Source organism: Meles meles, chromosome Y (genome assembly GCF_922984935.1).
Source record: "Meles meles chromosome Y, mMelMel3.1 paternal haplotype, whole genome shotgun sequence".
NCBI classification, from domain to species: Eukaryota; Metazoa; Chordata; class Mammalia; order Carnivora; family Mustelidae; genus Meles; species Meles meles.
Window position 1 is genome coordinate 840,958 of NC_060088.1, and position 25,601 is coordinate 866,558.

Sequence of the window (25,601 nt, forward strand, 5' to 3'; positions counted from 1 at the left end):
GACCCAGGGTCCTCCCCAGGGTCTGTGTCCCGGGGGCACGGGGCAGAGCGTGTCCCCGGGGACCCAGCGGGAAGACGGCGGAGGCGCCGTCCACCCGGCCCATGGCGGAGCACGGCGTATCACCAACGATGCCAGGAAGTTGCCCAAGCCCGCCCGGGATGGCGCGCGCCGCAATCAGGGTTCTAACAAAGAGGAACACGCGAGCAGAAATGAGAACAGGAAAAGAGCAATTTTGAAAGAAAGGGGACTCATTCCAGGGAAAGTACAGGGCGGCTGACCCCGGCTTCGAGGGAAGACATGCAGAGAGACACGGGGACGGCGTGGTCGCCTGGGTCTCTGACCTCTCCCCTCCCTGGCCCACCCGAGCCTCATTGGGTCTGGGTTTTAGGGGCGGGGCCCCTGGCCGTGGCCATAAAGCTGCTAAGAAGGGAGAGGCACCTTTGGTTTCTCTTTGGGGACACTTCCTGGAGCACAGCTGGGAACAGGACTCGGAGAGAGGAGTCTGGGGTCTTGATTCCGCCCAGGGCCGGGTGCCTTTCCCACGTGGGACCTTCCTCAACACCCAGGTAAGACCTCCGACCCCGGGAGGGACGAGGGGTATCAGAGTGGGGCTCGTTCCAGCTGCGGTGCATCTGCCTTGGGCACCGCACGGGGATCCGGAGGGTTTAGGGCATGGAAGGATGCTGGGGACGGCACGGGGAGCCAGCGGGGACCGTGAGCCCAGGCTCTCACGCTGGCGGGCTGGAGGGGCTGAGCGGCCCAGGACAGAAGATGAGAATGGCCGTCGTCTACCTCACTGTCCCCGTGTTTTTTGGAAAAGCGTGAGCACACGCGTGAGGCTGCCATGCCGAGTCTTGCACAGAAGCTCGGGTCCGAGGTGGGCACGGCGGCTGGTTCCCGACGTCTGGCGCGGCCTGGCGGGGAGCTGCTGGGAGCTCGGATGGACCATGACGCACCGATCCCTTGCAGGTGCCTGACACACACGGGCCCAGATGTGCGCAAAACGTGGTCCATCCACGCAGGGGACTAGGACTCAGCTCCGGAAAGGAGCTTGAGAACACGATACACGGGGACACAAGCAGACACACGAGGGCTCCTCGTGCGTGATCCCGTTTCTGGAAAAATGGGCACGACGGGGAAATGCGTGGACGGCACGTGGCTTAGGGGCTGCCCGGTGCCGGGGAGGGGACGGAGAGTGAGCGCTCATGCTGATGGGGTTTCCTTTCTCTGGATGGAATGTTCTGGAGACAGAGAGGTACGGAGAATGCCCCAGATGGTCCCTGAGTTGCATTTTATTTCATTTTAAGATTTTATTACTTTATTTCTCAGAGAGAGACAGAGCACGAGGGGGGACCAGGGCAGCGGGGGAAGCCGGCTGAGCACGAGCAAAAAGCGTGACTTTGATGCAACGTGCGTTTCGTTTCCACGCAGAGTTAATGAACCGATACATTATATGTTTATAAAAAATAAAATAAAATAAATGCAGATGCCTGAGAGTCTCCCCAGGATCCCCTCTGGGCAGGTCCTGTCGGGATCAAGGTCTTATAGGGGATGACGCCAGGCAGGGCACACGCCTCGCTCCTCTCCTCTGGGCCAGCTGCGGGCTCCAGCCGAATGCGGGCTCCAGACCCCTGGACATTCGTGTCCACCGTGGCGCCCGCCGTGTCCGACCGCCTGCAGTCCCATACCGGCTGTAACTAGCGGCGAGTCCCAGTCCCCACCGTGGACTTCCCGCTCTGACCTCTGAGGCGCACGGTATGCGGTGAATACGGGTTGGGGACCCCCAGCAAAGTTTGAGCCTCCTGCCTCCCTGCCCTCACCGGCGTCCCTGCATTACGACGCCGAGACACCTGTCCCGGGTGCCTCCCACCCAAAGGCGATCCTGGATCTTTCCATCCCCCTGTCCCGGGGAAGGGGTCTCTCGGGCGTGTTCCCCGAGGTTGGCAAGAGCCACTTTCACTGTCCGATTGTACAAAAGTGCACATTTGCTGGAAATTGCCCCCAGTCCTGCTGTCGAGACGGGAAACCGGCTTGGAGCCCCACGGCTGGACCAGGGGAGCAGGTGAGACCCCCGCTGGGGTCCTCATTGGGTCCTGTGCTGGGGGCTGTGAATGCCCAGGACTGACGGGGAAATCTGAGGTCCCACTCCTCAATCCCGGCTGAGATTTTCCAGATGGGATAGTGCAAAGGGGGCACGTTTTGTGGACAGTTCTGAGGGGCACAGAGTGCTGGTCCCAGACCACGAATGCTGTTTGCCAACGGTGACACGGTGTGGAGGACGGGGGCCCGTCAGGAGACCGAGTTGCTGAGAGTCCGGGTGGGGGAAGGAGGCTGGCCACGCAGGCGAGGGTCCTGGAGAACCAGCCTGAAGCCGGGGCTTCCTGGAGACCCCGAGAAGGTCCTGGCTGGGGCGCTGGGACCGTGCAGGGTTTAGTTACCGTAACTCTGCCCGTTCAGGAAATTCGATGTGGGCCGGCTTCATAGTTTTAATGACACTTCCTTCCCACGCTTTGTCATGGCCGCGCTTCCCGGCACCGTGCGCGGCGTGTGCTTTCCCGACTTCTGCCTCAGGCTGGAGCCAAGAGCACGCTCCGACCTCAGGGTGCGAGTGTCTCCAGGCGACGGGCATGCACACGGGGACGCCCACACCAGCACACACACGCGGGACGTGAACGCACGCACTGGGCATAGGCAAATGCACATACCCAGAGCCTGTCCTCCTGCAAAGACCCCGTGCTCACCAGCAGGACCTCCCCGAAGTCACCCTCCTCCGTCCCACACGCTAAGCGTCCCTTCTTTTCCAGCGCGCGGCCTGACGTGGGAGCTGCCTCGCTATGGCCGTGCTGTGGCTCGCCGTGTTTCTGACGTCCGCGTCCGGTCTGTCGCCGTCAGAGGAAGGTAGGACCGAACCCCAGGTGCGGTCTCAGGGTGTGTCCGGTGTTCTGCTGTTCCGTTGAACTCGACGTCCCGTGCGTGACGGATGCGGTGGGAGCGGTGAGCGGGGATACAGAGAGTGCCCGTGTGCCCCCCACCCCGATGCTGCCAGCGGGATCGTCCGGCAGGCCTGTCTCGGCCCAACCTCACAGCCAGGACGCGGGGTGGCTGAGGGCCGACGTGCTGAGCATTTCGATGGCGCTTGAATGCAAGGACCCATCGCCTACTTGGGTTCTGAGTCATTTTTCCAGGGCGAAACCGCGTTGACCCGTATGTCCCTTTCCTGGATAGGGTCGTGGGCAAGGCCATGGTTAGGGGCTAACTTGTGTCCCCACTAAACTCCTCCCTAGAACCCCTCGCACCCAGACCCTATAAATGTGACTGTGTTTGGAGACGGAGTTTGCTGAGATGAGCCCGTCCAGGTTGGCTCGTAACGCAACAGGACTGGCGTCCTTATAGGGAGGGACCTGTGGCCACGGACGTGAGCCCGCGGGGAAGACCACGTGAGACGAGTATGGTCTCCTTGCCCTCCGTGTGGCTCGTATGCTGGGAATGAGATCCCAGAGGAACCAGAGTCGATGAGAGGAGAAGAGGCTGATGATGATCCCGAGCCTTCCGTGCCCACTTTTGTCACCGTCCGGTCAGCCTCAGGGGACGGGGGCGGCCAATGAGTGTGCCGCAGGGAACGTCCTGGGGAACCCGTCGGCTGCTGGAGAAGGCATGGCTACCAGAGATGCCCACGCCTCCGACTCTGGTCCGGGACACGGCGTGTTAACCGAGCCCGGGGGTGGCCCCGAATGCACCAAGGCCACGAGGAAGACGGGATTGGTAATGTCTCGCCGTCAAGAATTTTCTGAGTAATCAGCGGACCCCCGAGAGGGCCATCTGCGTGTTTTCCACATCGGGTTCCCGGGTTCACGGCACAGGGTTGTGGGGCGAAGGCCGGGCCGCAGGCATGACAGGTCCGGCAGGAGTGCCGGAGACTACCCACCTGGGGGTTGCATCCGTCCGCTGTCAGCTGCGGTGACACCCACAAGATTTCACAACCCGCTAGATGTTGATTCCTTCCTCAAATAGGGGCGGAATTCAGATGCTTTTGTCGGGGAGGGAGAAGGAGGTTTTGGTCTCCTGAAGGCTGCTGCTTGAGTCTGCGTGGGCGGACAGAACAAAGTACCGTCGCCTGGGGGGCGCAGTCTATGTCTCCCAGCTCTGGAGACCGGACCTCTGAGATCCAGGGGGCAGGGATGCTGAGATCCAGGGGGCAGGGATGCTGAGATCCAGGCGGGGCAGGGATGCTGAGATCCAGGCGGGGCAGGGATGCTGAGATCCAGGCGGGGCAGGGATGGGCTCCCTCCTGGGGCTCCAGGAGAGGGTCCCTCCTGCCTCTTCCAACTTCTGGGGCTCCAAGCGTCCCTGGGCTTATGGCTACGTCCCTCCCATCTCTGCGTCTGTCCTCACCTGTAGCCTTTTCTGTGTCTGTTCGTGTCCAAATGTCCTCCCCTATGTCTTTTCGTGTCCAAATGTCCTCTCCTAATAAGGACACCGGACACATCGTGTTAGAGAGGTCCACTCTATTCAAGGATGACCCCATCTCAATTAACATAATGGGACCCATTTCCAGGTCCCATTGTGAAGTCCTGGGAGTTGGGACTCCAGCATGAATTTTGAGGGGACAGAGGAGGGCTCACGACAGGTGGTTCTGCCCCAAATATTTATCCTGAGATCCAATGTCCTCCGGCTCCCCCAGGAGCATTTATGGGTGAGAACTGGAAATACCGCCATGTGTCGTGTTGAATTTCATGGACTAGAACCCAGTGATGTGGCCACACCTCCCCGTCCAGGGGGCCGGGAGATGGTGGGATGTCAGGAAAGGGAAGGTGCCTCGTCCACTTCAGCTGGCCACCCTCAGGTCTGAGCATGATCTGGTCTCGTCTCCCAGTTCCCACCTTGGTTTGCCCGTCTTGGCTGGGGACAAAGCCTGCCGCTGCCTTTGTGGTCACTTCAGGCCTGAGAGTGCTCTGGGATGCCTGACCACAGGTTGGAAGTGAGCTGCTTTCTAGGAACAGAAGGCTCCTAGAAGGAGGCAGCTGACGCAATCCGAAATTTTCTCATCTTCCCTCGTAAGCGGGACGCCCCCTAAGACTTCAGCGTTGGCCAGACTGCATTACGAGGGGCCATTGGTACACACGGTGGAACAGAAGCGTTGAAACCAGATGCCTTGCCTTGTTCTGGTCTTAAGGAGAAGTGGTTAGTCTTTCACCATTGAGTCTGAATTAGCTCAAAGATTTTCATAGATTTATCGGGGTAAGGACGATCTCTTCCTTTCCTAGTTTACTAAGATTTTTAAAATTCCAAATGGGTGTAAGTTGGTCAGTTTCTTTTTTCCTGCTTCTATGGAGATGATTAGTTTCTTGTTAATGGGGGTGAATTACATCCACGGTTAAAGAAAACTTGCATTCCCAGAATAAATCTCTTGGGTCATGAGATATTACCAGGTCTATGTGTATTCCTGGATTTTGTTGACTAATACTTTCTGAAGGGATTTTGCGTCTATGTTGATAAGGGGTGTTGGCCTCGAGTTTACTTTTAATATCTTTGATTTTTGATAATTGGGATAATGCTGGCCTCCTAAAGTGAATCAGGTAATATTTCCCATCGTCCCCCCCCCCTTTTTTTTGACTTTTGTGCCCATGATACTGTTTCTTCCTTAAATATCTGATAATTTATATATATTATTAGTTATAAAAATAAAATATGATAAAATATGTTAACATTAGTATTTCCTACTTTTTCTCTCATATCTGCTTTAACGATATTTAATGTTGTGTTGGCAGAACTGAGCGTAAATTTTGAGGCATAAGAATCTGTTAAGAGAGGGACGTCTGGATGGCTCAGTGGGTTAAGCCTTTGCCTTCAGCTCTGGTTATGATCCCGGGTGCTGGGATCAAGTCCCGCATCGGGCTCCCTGCTCAGCGTGGAGCCTGCTTCTCCCTCTCTCTCTCTGCTGCTCCCCCTGCTTGAGCTCTCGCTCTCTCTCAGGCAAATAAATGAATATAATCTTTAAAAAAAGAATTTATTAAGAGAATGTCCATAAATTATTGAACAGTACATCTGAAACTAATGATGTACGGCATGTTGGCTAATTGAATTTAAATTTTAAAAACTCTTAAGAAGTACATGTTCGATGTCTAAGAAATTTGCCTCAATGCCTTTTTTTTTTATTATTACCATGAAGGAATACATTGTCCTTATATGGTAGAAGAAAATAATGGCAGAAACCAAGGTGTTGATACGGTTTGGTCTTGCTTATGAAACTAAGGCTGTTGATCTTGATACGGAATCACGATACTGACAGCTTATCAACTCGGTGAACGTTTATTAAAGTCACACCCTGCAAGTCCTCGAAAGGGGTCACAGATGAAATCTCACCGAGTGTCCGTTGTAGCTTTACAGACGGACGGTATTGGAAAACATGACTCAGTAGCGCCTTGTACCTGGGCAAACAAGTCTTGGATGAGATATGCTGAGCCCTGTGGTCTACCGCTGGAGACCCCCTTTCCCAGCAACTTGTAACGGGAATGCGTGACCTTCGATTCTGTCTCAAAACAGAACCTGATGTGCTTGGGGAGCTTCTCCAGCAATGTAGAACTGCTCCAACCGCCCGTGAGCCGTGAAAGGCCATGCATATCAATCTAATGACCATGCCTTGTATTTTCAAAATAAAGCAAAAAAAAAAAAAAAAAAAGCAAGTTTGATGGCTATTGGCAACCAGTCCCAGAAACCCAGACCTTGAGAGACTTATGCAAGCCAGATCTGTTCCCGGTTTCTCCACAACGGGGATGGCAGGCTAAGGAGAGGAACAGGGCGCTGTTGATGGAAGGTTTCTTCCTGTGCTCAGCAATTCCTCGCCCGTGCTTCCCAAGGTCGTCGGTGAACTCGGAGGGAAGAGGAAGCTCCCACGGCAATAAGGGTTCAAGCTCCTGCAGTACTTCTCCTAACTCTGACCTCTACCCATTTCAGATCCTGACTCACTGATTAAGAACCTAAGGATAGAGCCGGTGGAAAGGAGACTGACCTGGGACCTCCATGGAAATGTTTCGGAAATTATGTGTTTCATAAATTCAAAATTTATCACTAAGGTAAACCATCTTCCCCGTACTTGGCATAGTTGAGGTTTCCATGACGTTTGGCGACTTAAGAGCCAGCAGAGCCCAAAGGCCAAGACAGGTTCTGGCATCACAGAAGCGGAAATTCTACTCTGGGGTTGGCTGTGGAAGGTGGGATGAAAGACTACTGCAGACACCACAGCTCAGGGTTCACCTTCTGTACGATGTCCAAGATGGTGTCCCTGGAGAACCTTGGTGAGAACATGTCCTCAGGGATCCGGGTGGAGAGCCAAGCCCAGAAGAAAGTGAGCTTGCTTTCCCACCATCACCCGCCCCTCACCCAAATCCTATACTGTGTCATCTTCTGAGCTTGAGAGGTCTTGAGAACTGTGACAGATCCCATGGGTGGGCCATAATGAGAATATAAGATGTTCACAGCTCATAGTGTCTCATGAGGAAGAGGCACCTGTCAACTTCCTTGACAATAAATTTGGTGTTTTAAGATTATTCTTGATTGAATACAGCACAGGTCACCACCTGGGCCCCCATTACAAATATTCCTCCCAGTCCTGGAGGCTGGGAGTCGGAGATCCAGGCGGGGCTGAGAGTGGGACTGTGAGATCCAGGCGGGGCTGTGGCTGGTTCTCCTGAGCCCTCTCTCTTGGGTGTGTAGACACTCTGTTCTTTCTCTGTCCTCATGTGGTCATCCCTTGATGTGTGTCTGTGTCCTGATGTCCTCTTCTTCTAAGGACTCCAGTCCTACGGGATCAGGGCCCACCTTACTGACCTCATTTTACCTTAATCCCCTCTTGAAAGACCCAATGTCCAAATACAACCACTTTCTGAGGTCCTGGGGATGAGGGTTTCACCATACGAATGTGGGGGGACACACCAGTTCATGATGAGCCTAGGTGGGATTTCACTGGGACGTGTCCAGATGACTCTAAACTCTATCTGGAACAATGCAGGCTACAAAAAGAACCAAGAAATGTTGATAGAGAACACTAGTGATCAGGAATTTGCCTTTCCATGACGTCTCCAAATGTACCAAGAAGCTATGATTATCCAGGGTTGGGTTGATGGAATGCGTGGATAGATAGATTAAAGAAATGGAACAATCCAGAAGCAGAAGCATGCATTGGTGGCGCGTTGGGTAAGGAGGGTTTTCTACACCACCAAGGTGCTATTTCAAATCGTTGAAGAAGACATGGATGGTTGTTCGCATGGAGCCAGCACAATTTCCAAAATGCACTAAAGTTAAGTTGGGTTCCTTCTTCCCAACGTCCATGCACATAAATCATATGTAGGAGAGATATAGAGATTTGTCTGGATCCTGAAGATGTAGAAGGAATTGCTAGAAGGTCTAGTTCAAGATACTGGACCCTGTTGTCATTCCCTCATCCACTGTTGGTTTTCCCTAAATTGAATTTATTTCCGTTTTGTTCATGGGTCTTTGTGTGTGTGTGTCCTGTTTTCCCCATGTATCTACGCTACTTCAACATTACACTCTTGGCCAAGTGGGTAAATATTGGGTTGAACCATCCGGTTGGTGTGTTTGTCCTCAGCGGAGACGGGTTCTCCTTCTCAGGGGGTGAGTCTCTTCCTTCCCTGTTTCCATGTCTGCCTACGTGAGGACCCCCAACCTTGGGCTGCGTGTGGTGTTCAGAGGCAGCACTCAGCACGGTGATGGCTGGTTTGGGAAAACACCCATCAACCCCGCATTCTGTTGTTCTTTTCGAACTTCCTTTGAGAGGCATTTATGGAACTCGTGTTCCTCGGACGAGAGACAGTGACCAAGTTTACGAGTCTCACCTGAATCACCCAAGGAAGCTTTAGATCAGTGCCCAGAAATGCCCAAAGATGCACATTTTCCCAGAGCCTCGAGATTTGTTGTGTTAACATGTATTTAGCAACTAGTCTGGTTGAATCTGTTATAGACATGATTAATTAGACAGACGTCTTCTTCCTTTACAATTACAATTTCCACCTGTTGGGGATGCTGGCTGGCTCAACTGGTTCAGAGCGTGAAACTCTTGACATCAGGGTGTCATGAGTTTGAGCTCCGTGTTGGGCATGGAGAGGACTTAAAACCTTAAAAAAACACAATCTTCTCCTTATTAAACCATTTGGGGCTCCACATCGTTAACTTATTATATAATGCAAGTAAAAAGTCAAAATTCATCATGAGCTTGATAAATATCTTCCTCTCGTTTTTGTTTCATGTGACAACTTTTATTTTATTTTTATGTGACATTTTATTTCCCCATTTTCCCAGCTTTTCTGTCCCAATTTCTCTTATCACTCGATCCTCAGAAAAGGATTGATTTATTCACCATGGAATTCATAAACGGAATATTTGTTTATAAGCTGATTATTTATTTATTCATACTTGGAATTATTTTATATAAATTTTTGTACAGTTTTTAGAAAATGAATAAATTTCCCTTTTTTCCCAGAGCAGTGTGGGGTTTATATACAGTAAAATTGAGAGGAAGGTATAGGGATTTCCTGTATGGCCCACAGTCCCCAGCCCCTGCACGCGCACGGCCTTCCCACTAGGAACCCTCCGACCAGACGGCACAGTCCATACCACGGATGAATGTGCTTGAACACGTCATCTCACCCAGAGCACACAGATGACCAGATGGGTCACTCTCGGAGTGTGTGTTTGGTGACTTTAGACAAATGGAGAATGGTAAATGTAGTACACAGGACAAAGTCACTGCCCTAAAAAAAAAAAAAAATGCTGTGTTTCATCTGTTCCCCTCTCCCTCCCTCTCCACCAACTAGTAATTTATACACCATCTCTGGTCTGTCGATTGCCACAAAATAAGTGGTTGGGGTTTTGATGAAGATTGCTCGGACTCTGTAGAGACTTACGGTTTTTTGCCGCTGTTATGGTTATCGTTGTTATTCAATCTGGATGTCATCACCAAGGCACCACGTGTGTTCTCTCAACAATGACTCCATGGTTCTTTCCCTCTCAGGCCGTCAACAACAACCGTTACTGCCAGTTCCACGTCCTTCCCTCGTGTGAAGTGAAATACTTCAGCATCTCCTTGACCAAAGGTCCGCCGTTCTTGATGGGGATTCAGTATCCTCTGCAAGGTGAGGGGAATGTGTTCCTTATTGGGTTTTGTTTGCTCTCAGTCGCGGGCTGGTCGTAGGGATACAAAAACCATGAGTTTTAGCTTGGGTGGACCTGCAGGGAGTAGGGGGAAAAAAGCATAGGACCCTAGGACATCACATATGCAGGAGGATGTCATTCATAAGACTTTCTTGAGTTGATGATATGTGCAAAGGCAGAACAGATCAGTGGTTGGCACGGGTGAGAAAAGAAAAGGAACATCTGGAGGGTTCTTGGGGGATGAGACCACACTGTATCCTGACATTATGGACGTTGACCTCTGCAACTGCGTGTGAACCCACAAGAACTGGAGATCCTCACGTCCCTCTTAAAGGTGACTTGCTTTTCTTCTCGTCTCCTTGGAAACGCAGAAGGAAACCCTGAGGCAGCCGCACGAGGTCTGGACTGCTGGGTGCACGACGTGGACTTCCTGACGTGCAGCTGGGAGGTGGGCAGGGAGGCCCCCCGCGACGTCCAGTACCACATGTACTGGCAGGAGCTGAGGTGGGTGTGGTCGCCGGCACATCCGGGCTCTCCCTGGGCACGTGGGGCCGTTGGGTCATTGCTGGGTGCCCCCCTCCTTGCCGCAGGACCCACAGGGAGTACGAGTGCCCGAATTACAAAATGGATAATCGGGGGAAACTTGTTCGGTGTCATTTCAATGATGTCTCCAGATTGCCGAAACACCTCCAGATCCTGGTGAGGGGCACAAGCCAAGGTGCCAGGATCCCCTGCTCCGACCGTACTGTCGAATTATCCGAAATTGGTGAGTACGGGTCGAGGACACGGCTCTCAGGCTGCACCCTGGGCTCTGGGATGCTGGTGTCTGAGCGCGGGGGACCGTAAGAAAATAACCCCAAGCGGTCGGCTGAAAGGACGCGCTGATTTCTCATGGCTCTGGAGGCTGGAAGCCCGACCTCAAGGGGCCGGCAGGTTGGGTTCCTGGTGAGGGTCCCTCTTCCCGGCTTGCACATGGCAGCCTTCTCACTGTGACCTCACCCAGGGGTCGAGGGAGAGAAAGAGCGCTCCCTTCTCTTCTTCTGGTGCCGTCCATATCCCCTCATGGGTTCCCACGTAATTACCTCGCTTCGAACGCCATCCCACTGAGAGTCAGGGTGTGTGCTTTGGGGAAGACACGCGTGCAGCTCCAAGCAGTGGCTGTGAGTTCACAGCAGCTCAGGAAGTAACCCGCTTGCTTCTGGAGCATTCCGGCAACACACGGGACACGTGGCTCCCTCACGAGTCTCGGGGAGGGGGTGAGAGTCGTGCTCGCACCCCCTGTCAAGGCCCTGTGTTCTTACCACTCATCGGCCGCCCCCGTCCCCTGAGGCTTAGGGTTAGGGTTAGGGTTAGGGCCTGCTTTGTCTGTGGCTTCCCCCTCCTGAGCTGACATGCTGTGTTTTATGGGCACGGGTTGGACGCTGCTCCCTGAGACAGGGGGCCCCCACCGGTACATCCAGACCGTGTGTAAGGCCGCCTGCAACTCCGTGCATGCTCCCCCCTGGACCCCTGTGTCCTCAGCCCCACTGCCAGCAGGGGTGGGAGGACACAGCGGTCAGGACAGTGGGGTGGTGGGTGTCGGAGAGCCCGGGGGGGACGCATGGAGGGGTCAAATGGGAACCGGGGGCTCTGTGCCCCCAATGCATGCTTCATTATCCCGTCGGGAACACAAATTCAAAAACGCCTGCTGTGCCCCAAAGATCTGTCCACGTCTTGCACCTGTGAAGGCCGCCTTGTGTGGAAGCAGGATCTTTGTACTCGTTGCAGGGAGGGTCTAATCCAATGTGGTGGTTCCCGTAGAAGAAACGGAGGAGACGCAGAGGCCAACCCAAAGACAGACGGGGAAGCCATGGGAGCCCATAGGGTGGTGTGTGTACAGCCCAGGAACGCCAGCGATGGCCGGCAGCCGCCCGGGGTGGGAAATGAATTCGATAGCATTAGTGGCATTTCGACATGTCGCCGGGAGTGCAGGGACCCAAGCCTGGGGCCATGTGCAAGGGCATCAGGCCCCCACGGCTCTGCGCTGGGACGGGCCAGGTTCAGGCGTGCAGGGGTGACTGCTGGAGAGTGTCACTGAGGGTGCTCCATGACACCAAGAGACTCGGGGAGCTTATTAGCTCCCAATTGCTGTCTTAATAAATGAGCCTAAACCGTGAGGCTTAAAGCACAGGAATTAATCGCCCAGCCCTGGAGAGCAGTCTGAGATCAGGACGGGGCAGGGATGCTGAGATCCAGGCGGGGCAGAGTCACGGTCATTCCCGAGCCTCCAGGGGAGGGTCCTTCCTGCCTCTTCCAGCTTCTGGGGCTCCAAACCTCCCCAGGCTTATGGCCGTGTCCCTCCCATCTCTGCCTGCATTTTCCCGTGGCTTGTCTTCTATCTCTTACAAGGACGCCTGTCATTGGATTTAGGGACCCCCTGAGGTAGGAGGATATCATCTCAGGATCCTTCACGTATTATACCTGCAAAAACCCTATTTTTAGAAAAGAGATTTTGTTGATTTATTTGACAGAGAGAGACACAGCCAGGAGAGGGAACACAAGCAGGGGGAGCGGGAGAGGGAGAAGCAGGCTTCCTGCAGATGTGGGGCTCGATCCCAGGACCCTGGGATCAGGACCTGAGCCAAAGGCAGACGCTTAAGGGCTGAGCCACCCAGGTGCCCCTAAAGACCCTATTTTTAAACGAGATTCCATTCCCATGTTTTAGAGATTTGACAGGGAGACGCCGTTTGGGGGTGACCATTCCCCTCACTGCAGCTCTTTAGAAAGTGCCTCACGTTTCGCGCTGGCCCGGCCCTTCCTCCCAGGAGGAGCGTCTCCAAGAGGAGGCTGCCTGTGGGTGTTACACTGTAACGGGGCCTTTCCGACAGGCAGGCGGGACATGGGCTCTGCCCCAAGCTGGAGGGGCTGGTGGTAACCCTCTGCCCTCACCTGGGCTGGGTGGCTCCTAGCAGGAGAGTTCTGGGCTGTCTCCAGGGCTGTTGCCCAGTAGGACTAACCCACTTGTCCCTTGGGGTGTCCCTACCTTCCTGGCCTCACTCTCCATCCCTGCCAATGGACACATCCTCCCAAGCAGGCTTCTTGGAGAGGCCATTTGTGGGGTGCAGGTCCCATGACAACCGATGGGCAGGGTCTGGGTGGCTACAGGGAGGAGGGCGCCAGGAGGGCTGGTTTTGAGGCTATTTCTCAGGACAGGATTGTCCTTGTAGGTAGAGTCGGGGACAGAGGGAGCCTGGGGGCAGGGTGACGTCATTGATAGGGGAGGGGGAGCAGGAGGGAGCAGGAGAAGAGGAGGGAGAGGACGGGAGGAGGAGGGGACCCAAACAGAGCTGGGGACCGCCACCCAGGGGCCCTGGAGGAACACAGGTGCAGGCAGGCAGGTGAGGACCCAGGGCTGGGCTCCCAGTGGAGGTCAGACCCGGGTGTCTCTATTCAGACGTGGTCACATGCGAAGCTGGAGAAGCCACGGAGTCAGGGGACGCTGAATGCCCGGAGCGAGGGCAGAGGGCCGAGCACAGCCCAGAGGGTCCCAGCACCCAGAAGGGAGGACAGGACGTCCGGGGAGGAGCTGGCTGCAGCAGGCAGGGTCTGGGGGAGGCGTGCAGGCAGGGGCAGATGTTTCCGGGAGCGCGGCTGGCCTGCCGAGAGCCCTGGCGTTGGGACTGACCCTGTGCAGGGCGGGGAGCGGGCCAGGCTGCCAGACGCCCAGACTGGCCGGTGGAAAGGAAGGACTCCATGGGCACAGGACGCCGTCCTCCCTCTGCTGGCGGACGGTGGAATTAGGGCCAAGGGAAAGCGTCGGTCTAGTCCTGGGGACGTCTGTGGCACAGACCTTGCTTTCCAGGAGGATCTCGGGGTGGGCGGGGGTCTCTCACCGTCCGGTGTCTGCGTAGCTAGACCTATGGCTGATCCAAACCGACAGACATCCTAACGTATCTTGTCATGCATCTGTATGGATGTTTCGCCCATTCTCTAACCTCGGAATGACATGTTCCTCGGCCTCTTGTCACCTTAAAGTTCCACGAAGCCTGTTTTGAAGTATATTCTGGGGGGCGGGGGTGTTGATTGGTTTTACTCATAAAAGTTGTTTTTTTTTTTTCCTGTCCTAGAGATATTAAATCCACCCAATATCACTGGGACGTGTAATACATCCCATTTGCTGATGGAGTGGGAAGCGTCCAGCCACTTTAATAACAGATTTGAGTATGAACTGCAACTACAAAAGGTAAATGCTTGTCCTTGCTGGCAGTTCCAAATTCTGTAGAATCTGGACCCCCAAGGCTTTGGAGGCGGATAAAACATACACACACACAAATATGAATAAAAAATTTTTTTTTTTACTTTTTTAAAAATGAACATCAATAAAGTAAAAAGAAAAAAAACTAAAGTCAAATTGAAAATAAATAAAAACATGAACTAAACTCTACATAAAAATGAAGAATGTTAACACACAAAAAACCTGAGAAAAATGCACGATCATTTAACCTTTCGTGTGTGAAAATTGTCCAGAGAAAATATACAAACCCTAAAAAAAAAAATTGAGCCTTAACCAAAGTAACAATGTTGGCTGTTCGAAAGAGAAGAGGTAAAATTGAAAAGCCAGGCCACCCACAGAAGAAACCAGGTGTCTATTTATCTGTCGAAGGACTGGTATTTGGGCTGGATAAGAAAGGTTTGCAAGTCGATAACAAGAAGACCAATAACTGTATGAAAAAAAACAAAAGGCACGAAGTGGAAACAGCCATTTCCCCAAGGAAGACATACTCGTGCCCCGTAAGCACATGGAAAGGTGCCACGGAAATGCAAACCACAGGGAGAGGCCCCTCGGCACCCCTGACATCGGCTAAGGGGACAGTCTGGCCAAAGCGAGGAGGGGAGGGGCGGCTGCCACGCCGCTGATTGCAACAGTTGCTTGCGACTCAACCGGTGGCCATTTAAAATGATACACGTGGCTCCTTCTTCTCTCCGATGTCCCTTGTGGACGAACCGTCTCCCGATTGTTAAGACCCAGGGTAAAATCATATTTTTTAAGGAAAAACATGATGCAGGCACTTTGGAACCAGCTTTGGTCGTATCTCGTGGAGGCAGCCATGCTCGTGCTGGTCTGGCTCCGAGAATCATGAACACCTAAGTCCCACCAACGTGGGGACCTGCGTGTTCATCGCAGCCGAGTTCATCCCCCCCCCCGGGAAGGTCCGCCCGACTCAACGTCTGGCTTCGACCCCACTGATGCACAGAAGCGTAGAACATGCAGAACGATCTCTAGTGGGTGTGTGCGGGGACCAAACCGTGGCGGAGGGGCACAAGGAGTGTGCTTTTGAGGTGTGGTTTGCTCAAGCAAATTACGCCGGGATCAAGTTTCCTTAAAAAATGATCAAGTGGGGGGTGCCCGGTGGGCTCGGTCAGAGCGCGCGAGTCTTAACCTCAGGGTTGTGAGTTCAAGCCCCACGCTGGGCATAGAGACTAAATAAATAGACTTAAAAAAAACAAAAAACTGTAAGTCTATAAATGAAAATGACCACATGTTTTGAGCTGAGATAAAGGTTATTAATTCTATCTCCCCCACCCCAAAAAGACCAGGTGTTTTTTAGTTAATGCCTCCTTCATACCCAGATTTATTTATATATGATATGGATCATTTAGGCTCAACCCGATTATTTTGTACTCAGTTTCCGCATAAACCTAAAAGGGCTCGAATAAGGGCGTCTGTCGGGGGACAGCACCAGATACCCACAGCTTTCCCCTCTTGTTTTGTAGGGCAGTGATCCCGCCTACACGGAGAAGGTGAGCGTCCCCCACCCTCCCTGAACTGGACATCACAAACCTGTTTCCTTACTGTCCAGACACTCTGCGGTGCCCGACTCTGCCCGCTCACCCATCCGGTGATCTCCAGGAGTTCGTGCTGAGGGGAAACAGCTCGGAGATGACGCTCTGCCCTGCTCTGGCTTCTCCTCTGTGTCTGTGTCTCCTTTCCTGTCCCTTGTTAGGCCCCTGTCATGGACGTAGGGCTACCCCGATCCAGGACGAATTCATCCTGAGATCCTCCAAGTAAGCACATCGGCAAAGACCCTACTTTCAAGGAAGGTCCGGACCACAGACCCCGGGGGTGACGGGGAATGACACATCTTTCTTGGGGAGCACAGGGACGTCATATTCAAGACTCTGTAGCGCCCCATGCCGTGTGCAACACCCACACACGGCACCATGGGCTTGGCCTCTTTGGGGGTGGCCATGGCTCCTTTTCCTCCCAGTGCTTGGTGTCTTGGACACCAAGAGCCTGGGCTGAGAAGGGTGGGGGGCTCCAGTATCCAGGCCCCTCTGAACAGCAGGCATCTTCCCTGATGGAGGCTGGTCGGGTTCGCGCTCTTGGGATGGGGGGGGGCTTGTATACAACGAGTGTCCCAGGTTGAGGCCTTTAAAACACAACTCTATGCTCTTGGGGTCCTGGAGACCCGATGTCCAAGATATAGATGGGGGAGGACCTCATTCTCCTCGGGGAGGCTCCAGGGAACGTCTGTTGCAGCTGCTGGGGCTCCTTGGCGTGTGGCTGTCTCCCTCTGTCATGCACATGGTCTTCCCCGTGTGTGTGTGTGTCCCCAAATTCCCCCTTTTTGTAAGCCCACCAGTGGTCATGGATCCCAGACCCCTAACCCAAGCTGCCCTCTTCTTCTCCGACTGCATCTGCTCCAACCCCGTTGCCAGAGGAGGTCCGCGTCCGAGGCACCGCGGGGCCAGAACGCTCACACCCGGGCCCCACTGTCTCCCCGCCAACTGGGAACAGCCTTTCCTTCTTCCCTTCTCAACCTCAGCTCCAGGAGAAGTTCTTTGAGCTTCACAATCCCAGAAACTATGCGGCGAGACTAAGGGCCAAAGGTTTCTACCGCAAAAGCTGGAGCGAGTGGAGCGCCCCCCAACGCTTCGGTGAGTGAGGCGCCCTTCCATCTGTCCCCTGTGCGCGCTGGACACTGCGGGCACCACCCCCGGTCAGCACGGACCCCTCACGCTCCACCCCTGCTCTTGGATGCTCTGCCACGGAAGGGGCAGGGATCCAGCCCTACTGGCTTCTGCGTCCTCAGAGAGGGCTCTGAAGACACCTGACCCTGTACCTTGTGCCCACCCCATGGGGGAGCAGAGAGGAACAGGAACAAGACCCCCAGTTAGAGCCCCCATGGCGTGTCAATAACAACGCTGTCTGCAGGCACACGGGTTCCTTTCATCCGACATGGACCCTGGCATGGCTCCTGGGCCTGATTAGAAGGATTTGCCCCAAACAAGAGCCGCGGTTTCTCCCTGACCTGTTCGGAAACCAGACCCTCCTCACAGGCTCTCCTAGAATGTCCCATTCCAGAGGTGTCGCGTAGGAAAGCTTGGTCACGAGGGTCCTGGGGCTGCTGCAATAAATGACCGCACGTGGTGGGGGACAGGCTTAAAACCACAGGAATCCATCCTCTCCCAGCTCTGGAGACCAGAGTCTGAGATCCAGGTGGGGCAGGACCACGGAGATCCAGGCGGGGCAGGGCTCCCTCCTGGGGCTGCAGGGGAGAGTCCTTCCTGCCTCTTCCAGCTTCTGGGGCTCTACGTGTCCCTGGGCTTGTGGCAGTGTCTCTCATCTCTGTCTCCATCTTCATGTGGCCTCTCTGTGTGTCTCTATGTCCAAATTTCTTCTTTGTATAAAGACACTAGTCATTGGGTTAGGGTCCATCCTGTTCCACTGGGACCTCACATTTACCTAATTAGTTCTGCAAAGACCCTCTGCTGTGGGCTCAAATGTGTCCCCCCAAATTCACATATTGAAGTCCTCACCCCCAGGACCTCTGAATGGGACTATATTTGGAGATGGGGTCGTTAAAAAGGGGATTAAGGTGAAATGAGGTCATTAAGGTGGTCTTGATCCCATGAGAGGAAGGGGTGCGGACACGGACAGGCACAGAAGGACGAACACGTGGGGACACGGGGAGAACACAGAGTCTGCCTGCCGAGGGGAGAGGCCTCAGGAGGAACCGGCCTCAGCCCCGTGTGGATCTCGGACTTCCAGCCTCTAGGACCGTGAAAGCAGAGTATCGGCCATCTCAGCCACCCAGTGTGTGGGACTTGGTTGCCGCAGCCCCGGCAAACTCACACCCTCCCCACGGGGCCCCGCAGTCCCGAGGGGAGATGGAGGTCTTTGCACAGCAGCGCGCCCGGTGCTCGCCCTACCGGCCAGCTGTAGGGAACCGCCCGCCGTCTAGGACGCCCCCACGGGCTCCAGGAGGTGCTGGGCATACAATGGGGGCCTCCGTCTTCTGGCCAGGGGCGGCCCCCCACTGTTCCCTTCGGGACACGCCCGAGTGCCCACTGCCTCTCCGGGGTCCCCGGAGGGAACACCGGGGGCTGGGTGCCAGCACCACCGGGGACCTGATGTGCCCTGTGCGCCCTCTTCCGCAGCGTGCGATGTCGGGGAGGACTCGCCGCGGCCCGACTGGCTGCTGTCCGCGCTGGTCCTGCTGGCCACCATGCTGGTCCTGGGGCTGGTGATCCTGCTGTGTGGAAGGTGAGTGCCACCTCCTGCCCCCGTTGGCCTCCGCCCTGCAGGGTGCTCCTCCCTGTCCCCACCCTCCCGCCACCGCACGCGGGACACCCCCAGGGATCGGGCGGCCGCCTCACGTGACCCCAGGGTCCTCCTGAGACTTGACCCTGCTCTGCTGCCTGCCGCCGTGAAAATCCAGAAGGTCCCTCCCTCTTAGCTTGAGCCCTGGGGTGCAGCCAGGCTCGCCTGCGTGTCCTCTTGTGTCCCCGCTGTTCAGCCACCGACCCCTCGTGCAGAGTCCCCATTTCCCGACATCCCTGGGGTGACTGGGAGCCGCCCTCCCCCTCCTCTTCCTCCTCTTTCCCCTCCCCCTTCCCCTTTCCGTCCTCTCCCCTCTCTCCAGCAGGCAACAGGCCGGCAACAGGCCAGCGACAGGGTCACGCTGACCTTGCCCATCTGATAGCAAGTCCTGCCCTTGGGGTGTCTCCCAAATGCCTCTGTGCAGAGCCCCGCCAGGCCTTGCCCTGCGGGCCTTGGGGTCTGTCCCTGGGGGCTCAGGCCTCTCTCTGGTTTCACCCACGCCCCTCCCAGACCTTCAGGCTGAGCCGCCCTGCCCAGGGGCTCGGCCTTGGGTATGGATGGGCCAGCGGCTCAGGTAGGGGACTCTGGTCTGTAAGCCGTGGGGAGCGGCGTGGCGGGGTCCGCGGGGGGTGCCAGGAGCTCGGGCCCCAGCAGCAGATGCCGGGCTCTGCCCCTGCCTGCCGGGATTGCTCGGGGCTGTCGGGCTGGGCGCAGGGGCCCGCCATGGAGACCAGCTCCCCACCCCCACCCGGGGACTGAGCTGGAGCTCTAACTCCATCCCGGTCCCCGAGTTCTGGACTCAGAGCCCGTGTCTCTGTCCTCCGAGGTACTCAGTGTTGCAGAAACTCTTCCCCCCCATCCCGCACATGAAAGACTCCATCACTGACAACCTGCAGAGCGGCAAGCTGGTACGTCCGGCCCTTGCTGGGGGTGACGCTGGGACGGGGCGGCCACAGCCCCGCCGGGGCAGCAGGATGCTTGCGTGTGGGTCCTGGCGGGAGGCAGGGGACGCTGCGGGGGTGACGGTCACGTCAGGAGCTGCAGGGTCACCCCCAAGCGCTCCTGCAGGCACACCAGGCCTGGAGCCCCAGTGATCCAGGCGCCCAAGACTAGCCACGCCCTTGCACATCCTTGCACTCTCCGGGAAATCTGCAGCTCTGCGGCTCAGCCTGACCCTTGTCGCCCGCAGGTGGCCTGGGAGGGCAGCAGAGCAAGCCGGGAGGACTGCCCGGTGGCGGAGGTGCAGGTTTTGGGGGAGACATGACGAGGGACCTGAGACCTTCTCGGCATGGCCAGACGCCCACACAGCCTGGCTGCGGTTGGACCGAGGGACGACTGTGTGGGGTGGGGGGCGGGGGCAGGCACTGCCTGGAGCGTGCTCCACGGGGCGGCCACCGGCAAGGAAGCACGGCTGTGTCGGGCTCATTTCGTAAATAAACGCTGTTTGCACTGAAGCACGGCTGTGTCGGGCTCATTTCGTAAATAAACGCTGTTTGCACCCAGTGCCTCTACGTGGGGGTGGGTACGGCCCATCACACTGGCCCCCGGGCCCCCGCTCTGGCCTCCCCAAACGGGCCCCACCCGGGATGCTGCTCACAAGTTGGCTGGACGGTTTGGTCCCTGCAACGGCCGCGCCGGGTTCTTGGAGCCCTCAATACGTTTACAGCCGGGCCGTCAGGCACCCCGCCATGGGGAGGCGGCATCTGGGAAACCCCAGGGGCCCCGCTGGTTCGTCGCCTCTGCCCCCAACAGCACAGCGTGTGTGCGGATGCTTAGGCGCGGACTTCCCCCACAGAGCCCCAGACAGGGACCTGCGTCCGGACACGGCCTGCCGCCAGGGGGCCAGGGCCCTTTGGAAACCCCGGGCTCGGCCTGCTCACTCACAAAGGGACCTCTAACCGTTTAGAACGTTCCATGCACGGTAGCCAGCCAGCACCCCACATCGCTGAAGGGGCCGTGCTGAAAACCACCCCAGCGTTACTGCGGAAACACTGTAGTCACAAACTATACTATGCCACCAGCAATGCCGCTATCTGGGGACCTGCCAGCTGACAGAACAGGGCATGGCTGCTGAGTGACCGGACTGTTCTGAACCAGCTGAAGGGGAACAGGGCGGGTGGAAGCAGGTCTCCAAACCCAGCCATCAACACGGTCATTCCACTCAGAACACCAGGGCTCCCGTGGGTCAGAAGCGGAGGTCCCCAGTCAGACTCCTCTGGAGTCGGGCAGGGTTAACACGGGTGCAAGGACGCATGCTTCTGTCCCCTCCCCTTTCAACCTGCCTGGGAACCCTAGGCAGAGCCCAGAGCTCTAAGGGGGACGCCACACAGGGGCAGAAATGTGCATTTACACCCGCCCAGTCTTGAAGAGGAAACCTGCCATCCACTGCAGGGTGTCCCAGCCCCAGAAGGTTCTAGAACCCCCCGGGGGCCTTCCTAGTCCAGGTCAATGCAGAGCCAGGACCCAACACTCAGGCCGGAGTCTCTCCTGCAGGGTGTTGTGGTTTGTACAGAGAAGGCTCCAGAGGACATGGACCTGTCCCGGGACCTGCTCCTGTGCATTCTTGCGTAAGAGACCAGGGCTGACGTTGGTCACAGGATGTGGCTGCTTGTGGTCTTTCTCCAGCAGGAAAACTAGCTACGCCGCATTGCTCAGGTGGGGGGATGAAGGGCCTCAAAAGCTCACAGCAGAAGGAAGTCTGTCTCCTCAAAGACCCCCTGGAGCAGGGGCGCTCAGACGCCGCGGGTCCCTCACACTGGGTTCTTTCCCGCCCAAGGCTGGTCTCTCCAAGCGGCAAACGAGCCACCAGTGGGCTGGTCTGAACTCCCCTACCCTGCAAGGCCTCTGCAGGACGTGCCCTGTAGCCTCCCTGACCCCCCGCATCTCCCACCCCACCCCGCTGCCCACCAGCCCCAAACCCAGGGCAGCCCCAAACCCACGCCGCTCAGCTGAAAACAAACACCAGCCTGTGTCCCGATTTTTTATGGTTTTGCAGCAGAATGCCCGACATGAAACATAATTGCAAATATTCGGCTGTGCAAAAGAGAATAGTGCTTAAGTACAAATGTAGACATGATTTTTTTTTAAATAAATACTTAAACACACCTCGGGTCCCACAAGCACCTGGGCTCTAAGGTCTGTGCCAGGGAGCTGCTGGCCTGTGGACCCACGAAGACCTCGTGATTCCCCTCCCCCCCATAATCAGTACATGGAATCTGGTGCCAATGGTAGATCACGGTGAGCCCCCTTTGGAACCTTCCCCAAGCCTCTGCGCGTGATCTGGCCGGGACAAGGACACTGGAATTTCTCGAAGATCAATGGTCCATAACGCTTACAAGTATTCTACAGGATTCCCTTGGTCCCCGCGTCTGCAGGAGGAATGTCTAGATGACTTTCTTCAGCTCGTCGTACAGGACCAGCACGAACGCGCCCCCCATGCCCCTCAGGACGTTGGACCATGCGCCCTTGAAGAAGGCCTTGCCTCCTTCGTCCTTGAAGATCTTCCGCCAACAATCGACGGTCCCCTTGTACATGATGTCCGCTGCAAGAGAAACAGGAGAGCTGACGGAGAGGCTTTTCTGGCACAGGGCACAAAGGGAACCACGAAAAACACAGCACACTGAAACTGGACGGTGCTCTGTGGGGGAGCTGTGCTTTTGACCACAGGCACACTGTGAGCCCTGGCTCATGGCCGTTCCCCAGCCCCCTGTAGTGGGTGGGGGTAGATAAGGACAATACATCCAGAAACTCACACCCCCCCGCCCCCCCAGTCACCAAGGAGCACCACCTCCAACCCTGGGATCAATGCAAGGCCCCTGGGCCATGCTGGAAAGACAAGTCAAGAAAGGGCAGGACCAAGAGCTTGGGCAGGCACCTGCCAAGCTGTGGGGGTCTAGAGCAGCGTGGAGACGTTGACCTGGGGGCCCCCTACCCTGTGAAGCCAGCCCACAAAGCTTTGCCCCCAAGCTTGCAGATAAGTGTGTCATCTGCTGGCTCAAAGCTCCCGAGGCTGAGGCCAGAGAACCACCCCACTCAGGGACATCTAGGAGGAGCCGCTGTCACCAGGACTGAGACACGATACCTCCTTTGCGGCCCGACTGCATCATCATCCGTCGCCGCACGGTGTCGAAGGGGTAGGAGACCACGCCCGCCACGGCCGTCACGGTCTGCGCGATCATCCAGCTCACCACGATATGGGTGTTCTTGGGGTCCGGGAGCATGCCTGCGGGGCCACCCGCCAGCGTTAGGCCCTAGCGCTGCACACTGGTACAGCAACAGTCCTGCCCACCCTGGCTCCACGTGGAGCTCCCCACGCCCAGTACCAACAGGGCGGCAGACAGACCACCTGCTGGCCAGAGGACCCGACTCAGTGCCCAGGAATGGCGGCTCCGTACAACAGGGGCCAGACCAGCGCCGGGAAGTGGGCACACCACACGCGAGCACGTTCTGTTGCAGACAACCCAGCCCCGACGCTAGCAGGCCCACGCTTGCTTCCAGAGTGTGAACGGTGCAACCTAAAATTCACTCGAGACCCCAACCTCCAGTATCTAATCGAAAGACTCTTTTAAAAGAGAACTCTTTTAAAAGGTTAAAAGGAGCTCATCAGGGTCCCACCTAAGCCGACCCCACCAATACCCTTTAAAAAATAAAGACCCAGGGCGCCTGGGTGGCTTAGGGGTTAAAGGCTCTGCCTTCGACAGGAGTCATGATCCCCGGGTCCTGGGATGCAGCCGCACACCGGGAATCTGTGATCAGCAGGGAGCCTGCTTCCGCCACCCCACCCCACCGCCTATTTGTGATCTCTGTCAAATGAATAAATAGAAAAAAACCTTGAGAAAAAGAAAAAAAAGAGACCCAGGGACACAAAAGAGAAGCACATGAGAACGCAGAGAAAAACGGTTGCCCGCCCTCCAAGGACAGCTCAGGAACGGCAGCAACCCTGGGCACAGCTGGACCTCTTTGCACTCCGGACCGCCAGAACCGCGAAACCCCGAGGTCCGTGACTGAACCCCCACCCGTGCGCAGCCCCAGCGCAAGGACCCACGCACCCTTGGCGGTGTCGTACACGCCGAAGTAGGCCGCCCGGTAGATGATGATGCCCTGCACGGAGACGTTGAAGCCCTGGTACAGGCCTCGGATGCCGTCGGACTTGGTGATCTTCACCAGACAGTCTCCCAGGCCCTTGAACTCCCGCTCGGTGCCGGACTTGCCCACATCGGCAGCCAGACGGGTTCTGGCGAAATCCAGGGGGTAGACGAAGCAGAGCGAGGTGGCTCCGGCGGCGCCACCCGAGGCCAGGTTCCCGGCGAAATACCTCCAGAACTGCGTGTGCTTGTCCACGCCGCCCAGGAAGATCTGCTTGTACTTATCCTTGAAGGCGAAGTTGAGGGCTTGCGTGGGGAAGTAGCGGATGACGTTGGCCAGGTTGCCCCTCCAGAAGGAGAGCACGCCCTGCTCCTTGGGGATCCGCACGATGCAGTCCACGATGCCCTTGTACTGCTTGTCCGCGGCGATCTGCTTGCTGGCGTGCTGCACCTGCAGGGCGGACGGACGCACGGACAGGCTCGGAAGACGGGCTCCCCCGCTCCCGCAGCCGCGCCGAGTCCAGGCGTGTCCCTAGGGAGGCCCCAGCGCCTCTGAACGCGCGGGCGCATCGCGAGAGCCGGGAGCGCGGTTTCGGGAGCTCGCGAACTGCAGCGCGGTTGCAACAATGTTGCTGCTGGACGTTGCAACAATGTTGCCGGCGCCGCGAGGGGCCCAAGCCCGTCCCGGCGGAGCGCGGCGCCGTCCGGTCTGCAGCCGCACGGAGCGGAGACAACACCGGCCGCGGCCAGCAGGAAACCCGCGGTCCGCTCGGGACGTCCTCCCCCCGCCCCGGGAGGGAGTTTGGGGGCTTCCGACCCGGCGCACGCGCCCAGGCTGCCTGCCAGCGCGGACGGCGCATGCGCGGCCGCGGCCCCACCCACGTGACGCGCGGCCGGCCCCGGATCCCGGCGGCGCGCGGACAAAGCGGCGCGGCCTCGCGCTTCCGGTGCACGCGGCCGGCGCGGCCCGCTCTGCCCCCGGCGCCCCTGCATGCCCCGCGCCGCGGCCCCGGCGCCCCCTCCCCGCGCCGCCCGCCCCGCACCTGCAGCAGCAGCTTGACGCGCTCGATCGGGGCCACGGCCGTCTTGGAGATGGCGGCGGCGATGCCCCCGGCCAGGAAGTCCTTGGCGAAGGAGATGGCCTGCTCCGTCATGGTGGCGGCGCGGCGGGCGGACGGCGCGGTGCGGGCGCGGGGAGCCGGAGGGTGGGCGCCGAGGGCTCAGCGCTGCCGCCGCCGGGACCGAAAGGACGGGGCGGCCAGCGCGCAGCCGCTAAGGGCCCCACGCCCCGCCCCGCGCCCCCGCCCGTCGCGCCCATTGGCTGCACCGCGCCCCCGCGGGCTGCCGGGAGCCGCGCCGCGCCCCGCCCCGCGCCCGCCAGCGCCGCGCCCATTGGCCGCGTCCCTGCCGCGGCCCCGCCCCTTCCCGCGCGCCGCGCCCCGGGGCACGGCGGGAGCGGGGCCCCGCCCCTGCGCCGTGCCGGCCGGGGGGGTGGGGGCGTCTCGGCCGCCGCCGTGACCTTGTCAAGGTCACCGTCTGGCCGGGGCGCTCGATGCGGACCGGCAAGGCCGCGCGTCCTCGGGTCCCTGCCCCCCGGCTCCGTCCAGACCGCGGAAGGGCTCGGCCGCTGCCTCCGAGGCCTGGCTGTCACGGCCGGGCCCACCCCGGAGACCCCTGACCCCGACCCCCGGCCCGTCTGGCTGACTGATGCCCGATCGCGACCCCCGGGCCCGCCCCGGAGACCCCCGACCCCCAGCCCCGGCCCG

General features: G+C 57.4%; 2 protein-coding genes across 4 annotated transcripts; one reads left to right on the forward strand and one right to left on the reverse strand.

The window, feature by feature from the left end:
• The first annotated feature begins 346 nt into the window (after positions 1 to 346).
• LOC123935852 (interleukin-3 receptor subunit alpha-like) lies at positions 347 to 20,194 on the forward strand. Of its 3 annotated transcripts, none has more exons than XM_045996693.1 (12): positions 347 to 566; positions 2,805 to 2,898; positions 6,955 to 7,073; positions 10,028 to 10,148; positions 10,539 to 10,671; positions 10,758 to 10,933; positions 14,274 to 14,389; positions 15,922 to 15,948; positions 16,974 to 17,085; positions 18,589 to 18,694; positions 19,586 to 19,659; positions 19,941 to 20,194. In XM_045996693.1, the coding sequence occupies exons 2-11, from the start codon at positions 2,835 to 2,837 to the stop codon at positions 19,635 to 19,637; spliced, it is 1,026 nt and encodes a 341-aa protein (XP_045852649.1). In that variant the 5' UTR covers positions 347 to 566; positions 2,805 to 2,834; the 3' UTR covers positions 19,638 to 19,659; positions 19,941 to 20,194. The 3 variants fall into 3 exon arrangements, with proteins under 3 accessions (XP_045852649.1, XP_045852648.1, XP_045852647.1); XM_045996692.1 differs by having other exon boundaries at positions 349 to 566; positions 10,842 to 10,933; positions 19,578 to 19,659; XM_045996691.1 differs by having other exon boundaries at positions 350 to 566; positions 19,578 to 19,659.
• A 1,523-nt stretch (positions 20,195 to 21,717) lies between these two features.
• Positions 21,718 to 25,091, reverse strand: LOC123935902 (ADP/ATP translocase 3). The gene is made up of 4 exons (XM_045996729.1): positions 24,879 to 25,091; positions 23,800 to 24,286; positions 22,833 to 22,973; positions 21,718 to 22,292 (listed from the first exon to the last, which is right to left on the reverse strand). The coding sequence occupies exons 1-4, from the start codon at positions 24,987 to 24,989 to the stop codon at positions 22,135 to 22,137; spliced, it is 897 nt and encodes a 298-aa protein (XP_045852685.1). The 5' UTR covers positions 24,990 to 25,091; the 3' UTR covers positions 21,718 to 22,134.
• Between the last annotated feature and the right edge of the window lie 510 nt (positions 25,092 to 25,601).